This window comes from Dipodomys merriami, unplaced genomic scaffold (assembly GCF_024711535.1).
Source record: "Dipodomys merriami isolate MVZ:Mamm:240054 unplaced genomic scaffold, mDipMer1.0.p SCAF_36, whole genome shotgun sequence".
NCBI classification, from domain to species: domain Eukaryota; kingdom Metazoa; phylum Chordata; class Mammalia; order Rodentia; family Heteromyidae; genus Dipodomys; species Dipodomys merriami.
In genome coordinates, this window is record NW_027205159.1 from 11,223,765 (window position 1) to 11,245,583 (window position 21,819).

General features: G+C 37.3%; 1 pseudogene and 2 gene segments (V, D, J or C); 2 read left to right on the top strand and 1 right to left on the bottom strand.

Moving 5' to 3' along the window:
* The first annotated feature begins 4,312 nt into the window (after window positions 1-4,312).
* Window positions 4,313-8,505, top strand: LOC138804244 (immunoglobulin kappa variable 2-29-like). The segment is given in 4 exon segments: window positions 4,313-4,361; window positions 4,727-5,023; window positions 7,713-7,768; window positions 8,467-8,505. Coding segments are annotated over 4 exon segments (441 nt in total).
* A 1,750-nt stretch (window positions 8,506-10,255) lies between these two features.
* Window positions 10,256-10,711, top strand: LOC138804192 (immunoglobulin kappa variable 1-5-like). The segment is given in 2 exon segments: window positions 10,256-10,315; window positions 10,440-10,711. Coding segments are annotated over 2 exon segments (327 nt in total).
* Window positions 10,712-16,167: 5,456 nt separating this feature from the next.
* LOC138804245 (DNA-directed RNA polymerase II subunit RPB9 pseudogene) lies at window positions 16,168-16,521 on the bottom strand (annotated as a pseudogene).
* Window positions 16,522-21,819: the final 5,298 nt, after the last annotated feature.

Below are 21,819 nucleotides of genomic sequence, written 5' to 3' on the forward strand. Positions count from 1 at the left end.
AGAGTACTCTGCTCATCATTTCCAGTTCTGACATTGTGCACAATGGGATGAAGTTAGTTCACATGCTAATCTCCATGTGGGGAAAACACCTTCATGTCACTCTAGCTTCACTGTCTGTGGTCACTTGTCCTTGATTCTCTGTGTTGAAGATGTTCTCTCCACACTGTATGGATCTACTTCCTGCCCCAACTTTAGCCTTGTTGCATTGTATCCATTCTGTATCTGGATCACACAGACTAAACATAGTAAAAACTGCTTTCCTGTTGGTCACTGGTAGCTCATGCCTATAATGCTAGTTACACAAGAGGCTGAGATCTGAGGATTGATATTTGAAGCCAACATTGGTAAAAACAAATCGTTTAAATAGGGATACAGGTGGACCTATTGCAACAATGAGAGGTACAAGTCGTTATGTCCAAAACGAACTTTACAACTTTGGTAGCAGGGGAGGAGGGTTGGGTGGGGAGGAGGGAGGAGGTTGAGATAGGAAGGGGAAACAAAGGAGGAAGCTACAATGCTTGATAAGAAATGTACTCATTATATTGCCCATGTAATTGTAACCCCTCTGTACAGTATTTTCACAATAAAAAAATTAAAATAAAAAAATCTATGAGACTCTTTTTAAAAATTTTATTGTCAAGGTGAGGTACACAGGGGTTACAATTATATAAGTAAAGAAGGAAGTGCATTTCTTGTGATAATCTTATCTCCAATGAAACACCAAAAACCTGGAATTGAAGCTGTGGCTTATGTTCCTTGAGAGCAAAAGCTTAGGGACTGACTTCAAGCCCCAGGCAGAGCACACAAAATATTGCTTTATTTTAGGACCTAAATGATATGGATGTTGGTTTAGAGGACACTCCAGCTTCTGAGAAGGAAGTGTTTCCAGTAATTAAGAAAGAACACACACATATCCTCAAAAGCTTAGTAAATATCTGGCACACAAATGCATGATACACACAAAACTAGATGAGGAGACAAGTCTTTTCCTAAGTATTAAGGGGAAATGTCTCATGTGAACCATCATTGAGGGAGGCAATGTTTAAGTTTAAGAGCATTCAGAATAGAAGGAGGGCAGCCATTCATAAACAGTGCCTGGGGCACCAATGCAAAGACCAGTGGACAGTCCATAAAACTCAGAGCATTTTACTTTATTGCATATATTTTATTTTATCTTCCATTAAACATTTTGAAATCTATCCCTCCCCAGCTGCTCACCAGCGCTTACAAGCCAAGCCGGCTCCAATGGTACCTCCAACACCTGGCCCATAGCAGGTTTTAAAAAGAAACTTAAGATTTTTGAAAGATTTTGTAAAGAAAAAAATAGGCATTAAAATTTTAAGGTAAGTTTTATTGCCAAAATATAATTGTGTCTGAAGTACAATATGATGTTTAGATATGTTCGCATATTTTACAATGACTTAAACAGCATAATTAACACATTCATTCATTACATTAAACATTGATTTCTTGTAGTCAAAGATTTTCTTCTTCAGATAATCAAACGTTTTAGTAAAAATGTTATTACAAGTGACATGTTAATACAGTTTGTACTTTCTTTTGTAAAAATACTGTATAGAGGGGTTACAGTTACAGGAGCAAGGTAATGAGTACATTTTCTATGGAGCATTGTTGCCTCCTCCTTTGTTTTCCCCCTACCATCCCTTCCCTCCCACTCCACAATTACCCCCCTCCCCCGCCAAAGTTGTAAATTTTGTTTTTAACATAGTGTCTTGTATATCTCACTGTTACAATGGGTCAACCTGTATCCTATTTAAGCATTTTGTTTTGTCCCCTACCCGAATTACAGAAGAGTATATAGAAGGTGCAAGGCTAATACAGAATAGCTTGTGAAAAAGATTTTTGAAAAATAATATTATATGATAAAGTCATTACAAATTTTAAAACAATTACCAATTACCACAGTATAATCTAATTTGAAGTACAATATAATTTTTGTATTTGCACACATTGTGCAATGATCTAAAGGAGTTAATTAACAAGTTAGTTCACCACCTTAAACATTTATTATTTTTGTATGGTGAATTTTTTTCTTCAGGAAATTAGATCTTTATAACAACTTATTTCTACTCATGTCTCAACAATACATCCAACATTGCAATCTAACTATCAGAAAATTAATCTCTTTTTCATGCTGAATATCACATTAATTATTATTATTTCTCAATGACACTATCAGACCACTTTTGGAAGTCGAATGTAATCATGAATTTGTTATTAACTTAAAAAACATAAAGACAAAATAATAAAAATTTTGTACCTCCATTTTGAAAGGTTTGGATCTAATATTTTTTTGCTTCATCTTCTCAAAATAAACTACTCTCTTATTATTTTTCATTTCTTATTGTTATTGTAGAGGTGATGTACAAAGTGATTACAGTTACATAAGACGTAATAAGTACATTAATTTTTGAACAGTGTCACCCCTTCCCCCATTTTCTCCCTTTTCTTCCTCCTGATCCTTGCCCCAAAAGTTGTGTAGTTCATTTTCAACAGTGTCTAGTGAGTATTACTGCTGCATGTGTTGACCATTTGTCCCACCATTCCTATGTCATACCTTACTCTCTTCAAAATAAAACAAAACAAAATTTATATACAAGACAAAGTGTACAGAAAACAAAAAGAGCCAGAAAGGAGATTAAAAAATAAAAAGCAAAACACAAAAGAAATAAACCATAATTTTAATTGATCATATGTATACATCCACTGAGGCTTTTTTGTGAAAATATCGTACAGAGGGGTTACAATCACATGGACAAGGTAATGAGCACATTTCTTATCAAGCATTGTTGCCTCCTCCTTTGTTTCACCTTCTGGTCCCTTCCCATCTACCCACACCGCTCCCCATTTCCCGAAGTTCCCCAACCCCACCCCACCCCCACTGGTTAAAGTTGTAAAGTTCCTTTTTCACAGTAACGTCTTGTATATTTCATTTTTGCAATGGGTCCACCTGTATCCCTATTTTAAACAATTTGATTTTTACCCTTCCCCTCCACAAACTATATCAACATCAAATACAGTGAAAACAGGGGTTATGCCGTGGGGGAGGGACATACAAAGCAACAAAGAAATCATCTTATAAGTATGTTAGAAACAATCACAAGAAGGAAAAAAAAAACATTTGAATCCTATCTTGGGGTCCATTTCACCTAACATTAACTTATCTGACCGTTTCTCCTTGTCTCAGACATATACTAGTTATTGCAAATGAGGGAAACCATGGGACCTATGTTTCATTGGCCCTGGCCTACTTCACTTAATATAATTGTTTCCAAGTCTTTCCATTTCCTAACAAATGGGGCAATGTCATTCTTTCTGATTGAGGCATAGAATTCTATTGTGTATATAACCACATGTTCATGATCCATTCATCTTTTGAGGGGCATCTGGGTTGGTTCCATATCTTAGCTATGGTAAATAATGCTGCTTAAACATAGTCATGCTGGTAGTTTTAGTATGGTCTTGTTTGTGATCATTTGGGTAAATGCTCAAAACTGGGGTTGCTGGGTCATAGGGGAGTTCTATGTGGAGTCTTTTGAGAAACCTCCATACTGCTTTCCAAAGTGGTTGAACAAGTTTACACTCCCACCAAGAGTGCATTAAGGTTCCCTTCTGTCCACATCCCCTCCAGCATCTGTTGTTATTAGAGTTCTTGCCTCTTCAGTAAATGGTGCTAGGAAAATTTGTTAATCACTTGTAGAAAACTAAAGCTAGATCCTTATATATCACCCTGCACCAAAGCAACTCCAAATGGATCAAAGACATCGAAGTCAAACAGACACTCTGAAAACATTACAGGATGGAATCAGAGAAACCCTAGGTCTGCTGGGTACAGGCCGAAATTTTCTCAAAAGAGACCCAGAAACACAACAAAACAAAGAAAGTTTGGACAAATAGGACTGCACAAAATTGAAGAGCTTCCCCATGACAAAGGACATAGCTAGCAAGATCAATAGAAAGTCCACAGATGGGGAGATCTTCACTATCCATGCAATGGATTAGGGTCTCATATCTAAAATACACTTAGAACTTGAAAAATTGAATCCCCCCAACAAATTCTCAAAGAAACAACTGCCCAAGAAATAGGTGGGCTAATGACTTATAGCGAATGTTCTCTGAAGAGGAAAGGATGGCCAATAGACTCTGTTCCTTTTTCTTTTCTTACACTGTTGCACCCATCTGGCTATTTGCATATTGCTCCCTAAAGAGGACCTTCCTTTTTAAGTCTGAAATAAAGGCTCAGCTATGATCTTGCCTTGACCTGTCTAGACTCCTCATTTCACTCCTAAAAATGAAGTCCTTGTCTCAGATCCTGTGGCTGTTAATGCTCTGGATCCATGGTAAGGGCAAAGGGAAGTGAGGAATCAGAGAGGGTGGGAGGGTGAGCTCTCATGGACCAGTGGTAATTTATCCATGTGTTAGATGTTCATGGTAGGGCAATGAGGTTTAGGTCTGAGAGAGTGAGGAACAGTCCAGAAAGCTAGAACCTGTGCTTGAGTGAAGACTGTGCTATGTGGGAATACTGCACTTGACTCCTAGAGACACTTTTCTGCTGCAATAATATCACTGTTAATACTTAGTATTTTAAATTAAAAATCAAATCATGAATATGAATAAAAGGAAACATATATAAAAATAAAAGTAATGCATGCATGGCTCCCTATGTTTATATATAATCTTGCTCTCTGCCTCATTCTAATTTCAGGATCCAGTGGAGATGTTGTGATGACCCAGACTCCAAGGTCCTTAAGTGTCACCCTGGGAGAGCCAGCCTCCATCTCCTGCAGGTCTAGTCAGAGCCTTCTGCATAGCGATGGGAACACCTATTTGAGCTGGTACTTGCAGAAGCCAGGCCAGTCTCCACATCGCCTGATCTATTTGGTTTCCAAACGAGAATCTGGGGTTCCAGACAGATTCAGTGGCAGTGGGTCAGGCACAGATTTCACACTGACAATTAGCAGGGTGGAGGCTGAGGATGTTGGAGTTTATTACTGTTTTCAAGGTACACATCTTCCTCCCACAGTGATACAGCCTTGAACAAAAACCTCCCATCTGGCTGGGTGAGCTGTCCTCATGGCTGGCTGGTCTGGGGAGCAGCCCAGCAGACAGTTTGAGTCTGCTTAGGAGGAAGATATTGACAATATAACAAAATGCAATCTATAACAATCAGGAGAATAATTACCTGAATATAAAGACCAGATAAACCATTAGGTATTTATTGAAAAATGCAATTTTCTCATCAGTAATATTATGGCCAACCAGAAGTCTAAAAATCAAATGTCTGCTGTGATTATTATTCTCTCTGTGATGAAACTTGTAATACTTCATTTCAGCACAGGCTAGCCTACAACTTTTGCCATGCTTTCTGTTCAGAAACTGCAAACCCAATTTTGCCTTTTCTTTTTTTTCTCTTTTTTTTCTTTTTTTCTTTTTATTTTTTGTGAACATACTGTACAGAGGGGTTACAATTACATGGGAAAGATAACGAGTAAATTTCTTATCAAGCATTGTAGCCTCCTCCTTTGTTTACCCTTCACATCCCTTCCCAGCCTCCCCCCACCCGAATCCTCCCCTCACCCCCAACCCCACCCCACCAAAGTTGTAAAGTTCGTTTTCAACATGACAACTTGTACTTCTCATTGTTGCAACAGGTCCACCTGTGTCCTTAAATGACTTGTTTTTCCCCATCTCCTCCACAAATTATACCGACATCAAATATAGTGACAGCAGGGGTTATACTGTGGGGGAGGGACATACAAAGCAACAAAAAAATAATCTTATAAATGTGTTAGAAAAAAATGCATGAAAGAAAAAAACATTAAAATACATATCTAAGGGTTCATTGTCCTAACATCACATTATCTGACCTTTTCTGCTTGACTCATACGTATACTAGATATTGCAAATAAGGGGTCTGTCGAGGCAATCTCAGACTGTACTTGGCCAAGTTTTCCTGGAGGACGGCGTTCCTTCCTTAGTCAGAGGCTTGTGCCCCACGTTGGGCGCCAGTTGTCCAGACCATCAGGACTTCAAGGAGGGCAATGAACCTAAACGAGAAGGAATGAAGGAACAAGAGACACGAAGAATGACAGCAAGACAAGGATTCTGATTAAGCTGCAAATTTTTATTTTTCACACAGGGGTATTTATATACTTAGAATAAGGAAGCTTTTTCATTGGCCATAGCAGCTGCAGGATGTTTGCTTAGGGCAGTGTGAAAAGGTGGTATTTAGCAGCTACAGGGTGTTTGTGTGGGGCAGGATGAAAACACCAGATTCTGTAAACAGCCTCAAGATGTTCCAGTGAGATAGTCAAGGCTATCATGCTGAAAGACTTCCTTTTGGCTCCCAACATATTGTGGAATAGTGATACTTAATTAAAGTCACAAACATTACAACCTTTACAAGGCAAATTGTCATTATCATGGTCTATAAAGTTTGTGAATTCTATGACCTTTGACAATACAAATTCACATATACTTTTTGTTATTTTTTAAAGTTCATTTGGCCTTTATTTGATACATTTTGATTTTATAACATGAGAGTTTTTCAAAAAGGGGTTTAAACGTTTGCATTTCAGCATAGCACATTGGTGTTTCCATTTTGACCATCTGCCATGAAGAATGAGAATGAAAATGAGTACATCATTCCTCCCTAGAGGGACAGTTGATGTTATTTCTTTTTTTTTAAATTTATTTTTATTTTTATTTTTTGTGAACATACTATACAGAGGTGTTACAATTACATGGGCAAGATAATGAGTACATTTCTTATCAAGCATTGCAGCCTCCTCCTTTGTTTACCCTTCACATCCCTTCCCAGCCTCATCCCCCCCCCCTCACCAAAGTTGTAAAGTTCGTTTTCGACATGACAACTTGTACTTCTCATTGTTGCAACGGGTCCACCTGTATCCTTAAATGACTTGTTTTTCCCCATCTCCTCCACAAATTATACCGACATCAAATATAGTGACAGCAGGGGTTATACTGTGGGGGAGGGATATACAAAGCAATAAAGAAATAATCTTATAAATGCGTTAGAAACAAATGCATGAAAGAAAAAAAATTTAAATACATATCTAAGGGTTCATTTTCCTAACATCACATTATCTGACCTTTTCTGCTTGACTCATACATATACTAGATAACATATACTTTTGAAGTATTATCTTTAATTAAGAATTTGGATATTATTCTTTATCTATGTATGCATTTTCTTGACTATCTTTCTATCTCCACATGCTTTATTCTTTTTATAACACTTGTTTCTGGGTAATAATGATCCTTAGTAATCATATTCTAGGAATTGTGTGTCATAAAATGCATTGATACCAAATGCAGAGGAATTATAAAATTAACTTGACTTGGGAATATTTGTCTCTGAGTGACTTATATTATGAAAAAAACTAGCAAATTTAATGATGTTTATTAGATTATCATTCTTCTCACAGGAGACACATCTGTTTTTTCCTCACCAACGGCAAAGGCATGTTCTAGAAACAAAATAAAAATCTGGGGTCTTTAGGTCATGTATCTGTAACCCTTCTGTACAGTATTTTTACTATATATATATATATATATATATATAAAGAATTTAAAAAGAAATTAAATATATTCTTATTCTCTAGCAGTAAAAAAGCAGTGGTCAAAAATTGTATGTGTAACTGTTTTTGTTTTTGTTTTTGTTTTTACAGATATAGCTCACTATGTCATTATATATTCAAAAAGATCTCAGTTTGAAGTTACTGAGGTTCTCTTAACCAGGCATGTGAATTCAATCTTTATCTTAGTCACTACACATAACATCTTTATGAACTTGTGAAGAGATGGCTGTACATGAGTGATTTCAAGACACAAAAATTCCAAACAAAAGAATACTTTAATGGTCATGATGGCCATAATGGTTCACACCGATAGTTCAACCTCTAGGAAAGCAGAGAACGGTAGGAATGTGGTTCCAGTTGAGTCAGAACAAAGTAGTCAGACCACATCCCAATAATCAAGCCACCAAGGAACAGGTTTTTAGTTTGGTCTTAAATTTTGTCGTCTTATCACTCGTGGTGATCACATACCAGATTAGATAAGATCTGTGCCTTTTCCCCCTCAGTGTTCTGTCAGTAATGGATATTTGTGAGCAAAGTCCTGAAGTGCTGCTATGTTCTGTAAGGACATCATTACTGATGATCTTTATTTCAATTCTAGATTAAGGTGTTGGCTGCTGGATTTTTCTACTATATAGTTGTTCTTTTCCTTTGAAATTGCGAGGATTTGTGGAGAAATATATGGTGGTTTATGGATATCACATCCCTAATGAAAATATCAATACTAATCCAAGGATTTACAATTTATTTCATGGAATACTTTGGTATTTATTCAATATTCAAAAACTCACAAAATTGGCTAGTGGGCATTCCTTGTTAGCTGATTTTTCTCCATTCTTTCCTTTAGGTCATCAACTATGAATTTGTAGTTTGTGACAACAAATGATCCAAACTCATCTTCTTCTTTTGCTGCTTTTGATAAAGAAATAAACTGTTCTGCAAGGGTCACTGGTTTTATTTATGAGAGAATAAATGAGGGCAGTTAATGAAGGTGCTATTCATTATTAAAGCTAAAGCATCATTACTTCTAGATTAGAAAAAATTATCCACTTGTGCATCTATTCATCTATATGTATCTATATGTATATATACACATTCATATATACATATGAATACATGCATATATATGTATGTTTATGGTAATTACTTCACTCACATCACAAAATTAGGTTATTATTAAATCAATTCTTGGAAAAATTTTCTGATTTTCTTCTTTCCACAAAATATTCAGTATGAAATCTTTGAAATATGTCACTAACATTAGATGAAATTTTCATTTAATTAGCTTACATTTTTTTAACTCAAGAGTATGAATATTGGCTCTAATTTTCTCTTATTAATTTAGTCATATGATCAAACAACTCTTCTGGGTGAAACTCTTGGTGTTACTGCCACTTACATTATTATATAATACACCCCCTGTCTCCACCCCCAGATTTGTTCTGACATTCCTCAGAATGTGATAACATGGATAAGATGAGCTAACTTTGTATCCCATGCAATAGTGACTTCCTGAGCCCTGACAACTGCACAGGCAAATCCAACACATATAGATGTCCTCTTGGGTCACTGCATCTCAGCACCTACAATGGAGTCAACAATGCTATTTCTCACTTGCACAGAAAATCAGCTCTCCTCACTCTTGCTTCCAAGCCCCATGTTGCCTCCTCCGAATATGGATGACATTTCCATGTTCTATTGATTTCAAGACTCTGTTCAGAGATTCCAACATACTCACTCTGCTTGGGCCCAATATCTTTACCGAGGTGTGCAGCACAGTGTTCTCTCAGGAACTAGAAGAGTCCACCGAACAGAGGAACATATGTAGGTTTAGGTCACAAAATAGACTTCAAGATAACCTGAGTTTATCCTACCTTTCAAGATAATCTATCTCTGCTTCTGAACCTAGTAGTTGTGGTGAAGATGATTAAAAGCCAGAAGGAATAATATGAAGATCTTCAGCATGGACATATAAAATGATACACAATTTAAGTCAGTAAAAATTATGAAGGCTGTTCAGACATGAAGGGAGAAAGGCTCTGAAAGGACGTGCTTGTATGGATCACCTGGGACAAAAACTCAGAGATGGAGGAGATAATAAGGCTGAACAGCACAGTACAGAAGTCCAGGCATTTTCTTATCAACACAACAACTACACTTATTCCACCTCCATGAATTGAATTCATTACAGGAAAACAGTGCTGATAAATTGACACATACAGATTATCAGTGAATCAGAGCTACTGTAAAACTTTCTGTTCTGTATAATAATAAAGAAATGCCAAATTTGTGTTGTGCAAAATTTGTTTGTAAATTTCTAGAACTAACACTCCAGTGAACAATTCTTGACTCACTTAAAGTAATAAGACGAAAAAAGCTTTGATCTGCAAAGCTACCATTGTTTTGCGCACATCACAGGAAAGCAACTTGGTGATTCTCTTCTGTGTTTAAAACTTATTCTGTTGCCTGACCTAGTTCCCTTGAGACTCAGAATGTGCAGAGTGGCTGAGATGAGGCAGCTGGACAGCTGTGTATAACTCTGCTGCTGATTTGCATGCACCAACAGCACAGCCCAGTATGCTCAGGACTTCTTCATAGGCTGCTCACATTAGGCAGTAGTCAGTCCAAGTCAGCACACAGCATGGACATGAGGACCCTTGCTCAGCTCCTGGGGATCCTGCTGCTCTGGCTCCCAGGTAAAGAAGGACAATGCTAGGGATTAACACAGCTCAGAGTGATCCAGGATGCTTACTCCTCAGGGATGCCTTCTTATAACATGATAATTAGTGTGGCTATTTGTTTTCATGTTTCTGCTTCCAGGTGCCAAGTGTGATATCCAGATGACCCAGTCTCCATCTTCACTGTCTGTGTCTCTAGGAGACACTGCCACCATCACTTGTAGGGCCAGTGAGGACATTGGGTATGCTTTAGACTGGTACCAGCAGCAACCAGGGAAAGCTCCTAAACTCTTGATATATAGTGCAGATAGTTTGGAGTCCGGAGTTCCATCAAGGTTCAGTGGGAGTAAATCTGGGACAGAGTTCACTCTCAGGATCAGTGGCCTGGAGCCCAAAGATGTTGCCACTTATTAGTGTCAACAGTATAGCAGTTACCCTCCCACAGTGATACAAGCCATAACAAAAACCTCCCAGGGAAGCTGAAGTGTGAGTCTGGGCTGCCCCAGCTGCTCCTCCTGCTGCCTCCACCTGCTCAGAATGTTGTCAGAAAAGACCAGGTAATACTTGCAGAGTCTGAATTGTGACATCAGTTGATATTTATGCAATAATAAAATAAATAATGGTATTTTAAGCAGGAATTGCCTTTAATACAAAGAATGGATTCATTGCTTCAAATTTTATTCCTTTATATTCTGATAGCCTATTTTTTTATTAATGTATGTATCTGTAACTATTAATGGGATTTTGGGTTTCTCAGTATATATGTATTATGTGCATTGATCATAGTCTTACATCTTTCTTCTGTTTTCAACCTCCTGAGCTCTGATCCTGTGCCCTTGTCAGCCCCATAGAATCACTATTGCATTTTATTTATTTATTTATTAACATTAAAACATATAGGTAGGTCTTTATTTGAGAAGTTTAGCATTAGAGGGAACAAAGCAGCAATGATTCCATTCATTAAACAGCGTATTTTCAATGGCTTTGTCCACAAACCCTGGCAAAAGGCATTCAGCCTTGTGATCTGATTTACTTAGGAATCCATTCTCACATGTACACAAAAAAGCCTATGTACATAGATTGAAGCAAAAGGTTTACAAAATGATATTTTTATGTGTAATGCTTTCTAAGATTTTTATGATTTTTTAAATTTTAATTTATTTTTATTGTGAAAATACTGTACAGAGGGGTTACAATTACATGGGCAAGATAATGAGTACATTTCTTATCAAGCATTATAGCCTCCTCCTTTGTTTCCCCTTCCCATCCTTTCGCATCCTCCCCCCCCACCCCCCACCCAATCCTCCCCGCCCCACCCCACCAAAGTTGTAAAGTTCGTTTTCAACATAACAACTTGTACTTCTCACTGTTGCAACGGGTCCACTCGTATCCTTATTTAAACGACTTGTTTTTCCCCTTCCCCTCCACAAATAATACCGACATCAAATACAGTAAGCCAATCCCAAAGAAACATAGGTCCCATGGTTTCCCTTATTTGCAATATCTAGTATATGTGTGAGTCAAGCAAAAAAGGTCAGATAAGGTGATGTTAGGGAAATGAACCCTAAGATATGTATTCAAATGCATTTTATTTTTTTAAAGTCTGCTTGAGTAAGAAGCAGTATAGAACTACTTTGTTTAGCAAGGTGTTTTCTATTTCTATCGATCATGCTGCAGACTATAGGATTTCTTGATTCTTTATGCATATTGTGTGTATATATATATATATATATATATATATATATATATATATATATATGTATGTATTTCATGGGGTTTGAATTCTGGATACTAGATACTGGAAACTGACCCTGAGATTTTCATGTCAATGCTACAACTCACCACTTGAGCCACAGTGCCACGTCTGGTTTTCTGGTGGTTAATTGGAGATAAGACTCTCCTGGACTTTTCTGCCTCCAGCTGGCTTTGAACTGCGACCCTCAGATTTAAGCCTCCTGAGTAGCTAGGATTACAAGCCTGTGTCACTGGTGCTCAGATGTTTCATTTTAAAAGGCAATGTTTCATAAATGATTTTTCCAGTCATGTGTTTTGTGTTTTAGTTAATCCAGACACCCATGTAATTCAACAATATTCAGATTTTTTAGGCACAAATTTAATTGTCTGTGAGCTCAGTTTTGAAGTTAGGCTCCTTCAACTCTTCTGCTTGATTTAGCAATAGTAAGTCCTGATCTTGTACTGATCGTCAGCAGATCACTTCGACCCTTCATCTCACATTTCTCTACACAAATCACTGTGCACATATTCAGAATCCATCCACCATCCTCAAAGCAGCAGGGTTGGACCCCTGTGGATCTGGGGAATTGATGCCCTGTCGTGGAATGTTGGTCAAGAGGATAGATCTGAGGAGGAAAGCCACAGAGCCTATAAAATTTAAGCTGTGAATTTTTACTTTGAAATTTTGTGGTCATGAGGGTAATATAGATTGTTCACTTCTCATTAAGGTGATTTTGATAGTATGCAATTATGAATTGAAAAGCAATTTTCCTCAAAATATATTGTTTCTCCAATTTCCAGATTTCAAGTGGAAAAGTCACATTTGAGTTGAATGTTTTCATCTCTGATTTTCAAATTTCTGCTATTTACATTGCATCATTGCTTAATGGAAAATTTTTTCCTAAATTTTATAATGACATGCTAGTTCAGACAATTCTCTAACAATTTTACTGAATACTCAAAGGGATTTCTCAATCCACATGTTGAGTCTCTGAGCATATGACAAAGGCAAAACCCTATACTATTACCCTTGTTACTTATTTATTAATTCTGAATTGTTCATATGTAGAAATAGTGCCATCATTTAATAGCTATAGAATCCCTAACAAGAATGAAGACACAACTTTCTATGATTAATTTTTATTACTCCTTTGCTAACATTTTTAATTTTATGATTACTTGGTTGTCTTGAGACACAGAAATTTCCTACCCCTCTTGCACTTCACAAATGAGTTGCAGATGAGTCTCCATGTGCTCACCATTCAAGAGATGGAACAAGGTTAGAGCCGACTTCCAGATGTTGAATGTCATTGCTATGTAGTGTCTATTATATAAATATAGCACAATTAATCTGCTATTGGTTATACTGTTTTAGCTATGGATCTTACATAGAAAAGAACTGTGATGGGAACAATTATTTTCATTGGCTTTTTGGAGCTCAGTTCAGGCACAGGATTCTATCTTATATTTTTAATCTATTTTTAAAATGTTTCTTTTGGTATTTTAGTTTACAATTCTGAACAACATGCATTTAGTGATATTTATTTAATAATTCATCAACATGTTTAGATATTAGATATCTAATATATAAATTTTCTAAACATGACAGTGATTTAGTGGTACAAAAACCTGCAAAAATCCACAGACACACACATCCAGATGAAGACTTCTCCTGCTGGATTCTTCCATGTAGACTTAGTTATACTATGGATCTAGACTATACCTACTTCCTGCCATGCTTTTAATTATACAACGTGTAGACAAAGAACAGAAACATATAATATATAATATAATACTTAAATTTAAGCTTTATTGTGTTGTGCCTACTGTAATTCTATTGGCACAAATACAGAGTGTCAGATATCTCCTACTGATTGGCATTCAGCAGTCTACTTCCATGCAAAGTATTCAGACATTTCTGCCACTAGAGTGAAGGAATTAGAAAGTTCCTTGTTTTATTGTTTTTTGTTTTTTTTTCCCCACTGAGAAATTACAAGTCATTTCTTCAGTGCTTTGGAATAAGAAAACTATTATATGTTCTTATTATTTATTTTCAAATAATTATAAATGTCCATAAAGTTGTGAAGAAAATTACTAGGAGATTTTTTGCATCTGTCCCCCAGACTATCCCAGTACCAACATCTTGTATAACTCTGTTACTTTATTTCAATCAGGAAATAGACATTGGTAGAATCCATATAGATACTACAGTAGTCACTTGCACACTTTGGTGTTTGTTCATGTGCAGATGTGTGTGCATTGGGTGTGCTTATCACATGAGCAGCCCACATGTATGTGTGAATGTTGAGAATCTATAGGTACCCCATATTTAGGTTTCTCTCTTGTCAACACCATCATGGAGGAACTGTTCCCTACCAATGCCACAGACTCCTGGGGCTGTCCATGAGCCACAGAATTCCCTTTTTCCAATACCTCAGCCCTGGACACTTCATAAAAAGAAAATATATAAAAGTCCCGTTTTAAGATTGGCTGTATTATTCAGTATAGCTTTCTTATGGTTCATCCAGTCAATGTATATGATAGTTTAGCTCCTGTTTATATTGAATAGACTGCCTTGGTTGAAGAAACACATTTTCTTTTATTTTTTATTAGTTAGGAATAGTTGGGAAGATTCTTAGTTTTACTACTGATAACGATTCTAAGACTATTTTTTACAAGTTTCTATGTGAAAATGAAATGCATTACTCTGGAATAAATGCCCCACCATTTGTTTTTTGAAATGCATTTTAATAGAGCTTTCAAGTTTAGAAAGCACTGTCCAAGTTCATATTTTTTATTGCCATGGTGATGTACAGAGGGGTTATAGTTACATAAACAAGGTAATAAGTACATTTTTTTGTCAAACTTGTTATTCAATTTCAAGGACATTTTAACATTGCTGTAGCATTTTAAATTCTATTCAGCAATGAATGAATATTCAGCTCCCCACCATGTTTAGCATGGTTCCTGCTACTTTTATCCTTTTTCATTATATTTCCTCTCAAAAGTTTATGTAGCTTTTCTTCTGATGATATAGAAAGGTGTGCCAGACCTCATTCAGGTTCATGGCCCAGACCATAAACACTTTCCTTCTGAACTGTACTTCCTTCTCCCAGGAAGATACACAGGAAAGTATCCTCCTTCCTACGCATCCGCAGCCTCAGCTGTCAGGCAGAAACTCACAACCCATGAAGTGTAAGACTGCCCACAGCTCTGGTTTGAGATCATTATTCCAAATTCTTCCATGGATTCTGGTGCCTGAGTCTGTGTGGACTGAAAATTCACAAGCCACATAGCCGTATTTGCTGAAGCAAGCCCTGGAGCATACATCATGAAAATTTCAGGGTTGTCCTTAGAATCTGGCTTCTTTCAACCCTACTTGTGTCAATGCTTTTGCGGCCTCTCTTTGTCAATCTATTAATGTGTCCCCTAAGTTTACCAAGTGCCTTTCACACCTACACAGCATCCAGCTTCCTTCACCTTGTTTTATTTAGTGCCAGTTTTGTCTGTCCTGCAGTTCACATGATAAAGGGAGAATGAAATAATGATTTTATAGTAACTTGAGGAAATACAAAGGAGGAATAATATAAATTTGTACCTTGTTTTAGAATGATTGGATATCATTTTTTTCCATTGTTTATTCAGAGTTTAGATGGTCAAAGCACCCTTGGCTTGTGGCAGAGTTAAATAAACACACACATAGAAAAAAGTATGAAAAATGTGAATAAATAAAATTTAAGACACTTATGGGACTGTATAACAGGTACATATAAAATAGTGACCCATATTACTTCAGTATTTCCAAGAGTGGTCTGAAAAGGGTCTTCCGTGTACCATACAAATATAGAGTCATAAATTCATATTTAATTATTTAATTTGTATTTTTATTAATGGAAATGTTTCTGGAGGCAAAGAGGTTGGATAGAGAAGGACAGAGTAGAAAGATAAAAGAGTGACATTATTCAAGATGCATTGTATTTATAAACTGACATGTTTAATAGTAACGCTCTTTTTTTGCACAACTAAAGAGAGATAATAAAAGTAGAACTAAAAACAAGAAATGTGTATGGAGTTCTAAATGTCTTCTTTTCATGGGCACAGAACCTGGCATTTATTACAGGGGGAGTTAGGGATGCTCATTCGGTCCAGCGGTGGCTGCAGTGCACACATAGTACAGGCGCATGGCATCCTCAGCCCGAGCACTGTGTGACTGGAAGAACACTGCCTCCTTGTGGCCACACTTCTGGCATGGGTGGTCTTCGGTCCATGGCAAAGTGGGGTCCTGGGACACATCAGCAATGATCTGGGTCAGCTTGTCCACTTCGTGCTTGATTTAGTTGACATTAGATGTAGCTGCCGTCTGCTTCCTGCTGGTAGTCACAGTTCCGGCACGCACACAGCAGGTTGCGGTTCTCCTTGTCTTCCTGTGGGTACAGCATGTTGTTACATTCCTGGCAGAAGGGAATACCTACAAAGCCAAGCAGGTTCCATAGTTATGCACTGACCGCCCAGCCTCCCCGGCTTGCACAGACTGAAGTTCTAAATTTCTTCACTCTCCTCTCTGCCCTTCTGTTTCTTTGATGGTTACGTTTGAACAGGATTGAATCTTTTAAGGCTTTTAATCTCAGGGGAGATTAGAAGTGGTCTCATCAGTGTTGGGAAATGTACTTCCAGAAGAGACTGTGATGAGAGGAGTTCACGGCTGATGACCTAGTGAGGTCATGGTCCAACTCACAGAATATATACAGGAAAGCATTGTCCACAACAAGACTTTCAGTCAAACTCAGTCAATGCAAAATGAAGTATTTATAGTCATATATAAGGAACACTTCTCCAACAAAACTCCTTCTTGACACATAGGAAGTAACACAACTAAACACAGATGTAATATTATTTTCTTTTCTACTCAGAATTTGTCCATAAATCAAAATCAGCAGGAACATCCCAGAGAGTGTGCTAAAAATTCAAAATTACAAAATCACCTCAGATCTAGTGAGTTAACAAGTGATCCCTGTTAGGTTTAGGAATTTGTGTTCAGGAGATGAATATAACAGATACTACATATATGATTTTATTCCACAACACATTTAAAAACATTTTTATTTAAATCATATTTCTCAGAATTTATTTGTTTCTCTATCTCTTTCTCTGTCTCTCTGTATCTCTCTTACACATACAGATAAATGAACACACACACACACACACACCCAGAGCCCTGTGCCAGTCCTTTATTATAAAAGAGGACTTGACCTAAGCTCTGAATGAAGAAGAGTTTTTTTTAACTCACAATTTTAGGTGCAAAATTTCCTAGATGCAGTAACCCTCATCTTCCTGTACTCAGGCAAGGCCAGTTCTGCCTGTGTCATAATAATATTTATAAATAGAAAACCAGCTGCAAGTTGAGATGGACACGCATATGGCTATCTTCACGTTAAAACAAGTGAATATTATGTGACTCATTTCATGAGAGCAGTTTTAATACTCTTAAGGAATGGACAGCCAATGGTCTAATAATTTCCCACAAGGCACCACTTTGCAGGGCTAAATTGGGTACTTTGTGGCATCAGCACAAGCCTTCTTCTCTATTTGTTCACAATTGCCAGGTGATGTTCTGCCTTACAAGTCGAGAATCTTTGGAGACAGGAACTAGAGACTGAAATCTCTGAGACAAATAAGCAGAAACAGGTTGTTTTGGATTGGGACTGAAGACCTTTAAAGACTGTATGATAGTTTAAAATAAGTAGAATTATATATAAATATATAATATATGTATTATATATATATACACACTCAACATGTGTATATGTATATAATTATGTACAAGTATTTATTCTAGGGCATTTCAAGTCTACATGTCAGTATATGAATGAAGTACATCTTCATCAATTTCAGATTTCCATTACTCCAAAGAGAGAATTTTAAAGAAATATTAGATTAATTTGCTATAGAAATATGGTACGGAAGAATAACAAGATATTAGTGGATACAAAAATTGCTACATTGAATATATATTCACACTTTCATGTATAAACATTTCTATCATTTTCCTTTTCCATTATAAAGTCCATTAAGACTCTAGCTGTAAGAGAAAATTTTGTTCTCCCTGTCAATTCTTTATCCTAAGTCTTAATATGAAGTTCCTAGAAATCAGTTTCTAACACCTATAGCAAACATCCCTGAACAGATGGGAACTATGGTATCAGATGCATCTTCAGTAGCTCAACTCTGTGCACTGATTGGTCAACTCCCTTGAGGATCAGTGCTGCTGATGGTGGACACTGTCTTTTTCTGGACTAGCTGAATTAGGTTCAGGGGAGATCAGCCTCAAATCTATTCCTTTCCTAGAGACTGTATTGGACATGAACTTACCTATCACTAGGTCTCTGATGCTGATTTAGGGTGGTAGGTGCATATGTCTCTTCAAAACCATATTTTCACAGTAGGGACTGTCTTTCCGGGGCTGCAAACATCATGGATTTTTATTGGTTATTACCAAGGGATGTTACTTTTCTCAGAAGAGCAGGCCTTACCCTCCCCTAGGTTCTTCTCACACTGTTGCTCCGCCTGGATATTTGCATATTGCTCCCTAATGAGAGCCTCCCTTTCTAAGTCTGAAATAAAGCCTCAGCTCTGAACTTGCCTTGACATGTCAAGACTCCTCATTTCACTCCTAAAAATGAAGTCCTTCTCTCAGCTCCTGTGGCTGCAAATGCTCTGGATCCCTGGTAAGAGCAAAGGGAGATGAGGAGCAAGAGTGGGTGGAAGGTATGTCCTCAGGAGCCAGTGGTGATCTATGCAAGTGTTAGATGTTCAGTTCTTGTTATCTATGATGGGGCAAGTGAGATTTAGGTCTGGAAATTGAAAAATATTTCAGAAGGATCTGAAACTTATGCCTTGGTGAAGATTCTCCTTGTTTAGAATAATGTAGTTGACTCCTGAATATTCATTTATTTTAAAAAATACCTTTATTTCTAATATGAAATATTTTATATTGTAAGCCAAACTATGAAATATGAACAATAGGTAATATATCAAAATACATATAAAAAGCATGCTTTTCTATGTTTGTACATAACCTTGCACTTCTGTCTTATTCTAATTTCAGGATCCAGTGGAGATGTTGTGCTGACCCAGACTCCACTCTCCCTGCCTGGCACCCTGGGAGAGCCGGCCTCCATCTCCTGCAGGTCTAGTCAGAGCCTCTTGCATAGCAATGGAAACACCTATTTGGATCGGTTCCTGCAGAAACCAGGCCAGTCTCTAAAACTCCTGATCTATCAGGTTATCAACCAATTTTATGAGTTTCCGGATAGATTTGGCGGGGGGGGGGGGGGGGGGGTTAGGCAAAGATTTCACATGAAAACAGGGTGGAGGCAGAAGATGTTGGAGTTTATTGCTGCTTTCAACATATACATGTCCTCCCACAGTGATACAGCCTTGAGCTAAAAACTCCCCTCTGGCTATGTGAGCTGCCCTTATACATTGCTGGGTTTGGGGGCACTAGAGAAGATTGTCTGGGCTGCTTCATTTGTCCCTCTCCCACGGTTTACCCCTGTTTTCACTGTATTTGATGTTGTTATAATTTGTGGAGGGGAAGGGAAAAACAAATTGTTTAAATAGGGATACAGGTAGACCTATTGCAACAATGATGTGCACAAAATATTATGTCAAAAAATGACCTTTACAACTTTGGCGGGGAAGGGGGGAGATAGGAGGGCAGGGATGGTAAGGTGAAATAAAAGAAGAGGCAATAAGAAACAAAGGAGGAGGCTGCAATGCTTGATAAGAAATGTACTCATTATCTTGCCCATGTAATAGTAACCCCTCTGTACAGTATGGTCACAAAAAATTAAAATTAAAATTAAAAAAAGAAATGTATTCCTTACCTTGCTCATGTAATTGTAATCCCTCTGTATGGCATTTTCACAATAAAAAAGAAAAAAAGAGAAGAAAAAAGAGAGAGAGAACTGGAAGCAGCACATGTCTTGAAGCTCACTTTGATAAGCATCATTTTATATGGTCATATGACATAGCTATTGAATGCTTGTGTTCTGCTCCTGAGAACATACTCTTTTATTTTCACTGTGTGAATCTTCAGACTATTGTTAAATTATGTCTAGATGTAATTATTTGTCTTTTACTATCCATTGCATTTCCTTGTAGTTTTATAGGCAAAACCTATGCTCCTAGGTGTCAGGTCTGCTTTAATTAGTTCAACTTTATATTATTTATATTATTTATATTATTAGTTCAACTTATGTTTATCCAATGTATCTTATCATTGGGGGCAAATACGAACAATTTTCCAGGTCTTCAAATCTCAAGTCAAACAAGAACCCAGGGATAGTAATTCTTCCACCTGTACATTCAGATGGTACAAAGGAACAAACAGGGGAATTTTCCCTCAGCCAATCAGCTTTTCCTTCTTCAGCCAAACTCATGCTTTCTCTCATTCACATTGATCAGCATTCTGTGGAAAAGTAGCAAAGAACTGGGCTCTCTCAGTTAGCTCTGTCTTCTCTGCTTACTTCACACACCTGGATTCTGTGCTTACTCATCACTTGATGGGTTAACAATGGGGTGGAGTTACTGGGAGGTGGTAAAAACACCTAGTTGGACGGAATAGATTTGTGGGACTGTCTTCAGACCTAAATCCTGCCCTCAACTCTTTGTATGTAATTTTGGATTCGTGTTTGCCATGAGTTGAGAAGCCTCTACTAGATGATCCCACATCATGATGTTCTGCTTCTCTATAGGCTAAGAAAATTAAGGATTGAGAACTGAAATCTCTGACATAATGAGCCCAAATGAATACTGTCTTTATTCCCTTAGGTTGTTCCTGTCAGGTACCTGGGTTCACAGACACAAATATTAAGAACTCACCTATATATACTGACTAGCAATCTCTACTTTAATCAGGTAACAAGAATCCATACAAGTTTCAGAAACTAGGCTTTAGCATGTACCTATTTTGGCTAAGAAGATCTTAACTTGGAAAAAATTATTTAGATATACACAACTATTTATCAATACCATATTCTCAGGCCTCCAAATAATAATGGTTTTAGAAACTTGAGGATATACCAAGACTAAACAATTACTAAACATTTTGCCTATAATCCCCAAAGGTCACAGAAGGAAATAAGTGGATTGAAGTTGAGGCTATATTGGCAAATCATTATCACAAATCTATCTGAATGAAATCTAGGCAATGTGCTACCATCTTATACTTACGGCTACAAGGGAAGTACAGATAGATGGAACAGCCCCAGAGGAAGATATTTTGATCAATGTAACTGTGAGTGCAGATGAGGTTTGAGTGACAATATGACTTCATTCAATCTACAATCATGGAACAGGAGAAAAATCATAGTAGCACAGAGACCAGGAGACTTTATATAAACCATGAAGCATTTATTGAAAAAAATTTTGTGTCTTAAGTAAGATTATAGCTAACAGGTAATATAAGAAAAACTTTTGTGTCTTACGTAAGATTATAGCTAACAGGTAATATAAGAATGTCTGGGCTGGGAAGGTGGCTCAGTGGTAGAGTACTTGCCTTGCATGCTTGAGGCCTTAGTTTCGATTCCTCAGCACCACCTATGCAAAAAGAAAAAAGCCGGAAGTGGCACTGTGGCTCAAGTGGTAGAGCATTAGCCTTGAGCTAAAGAGCTGAGGGACAGCACCCAGGCCCAGAGTTCAGGCCCTATGACCGGAACCCCCCCAAAAAAAGTATGAAATGTCTTTTGTGATTTTATTCCATTTATAATGAAACTTGAAATACTTCC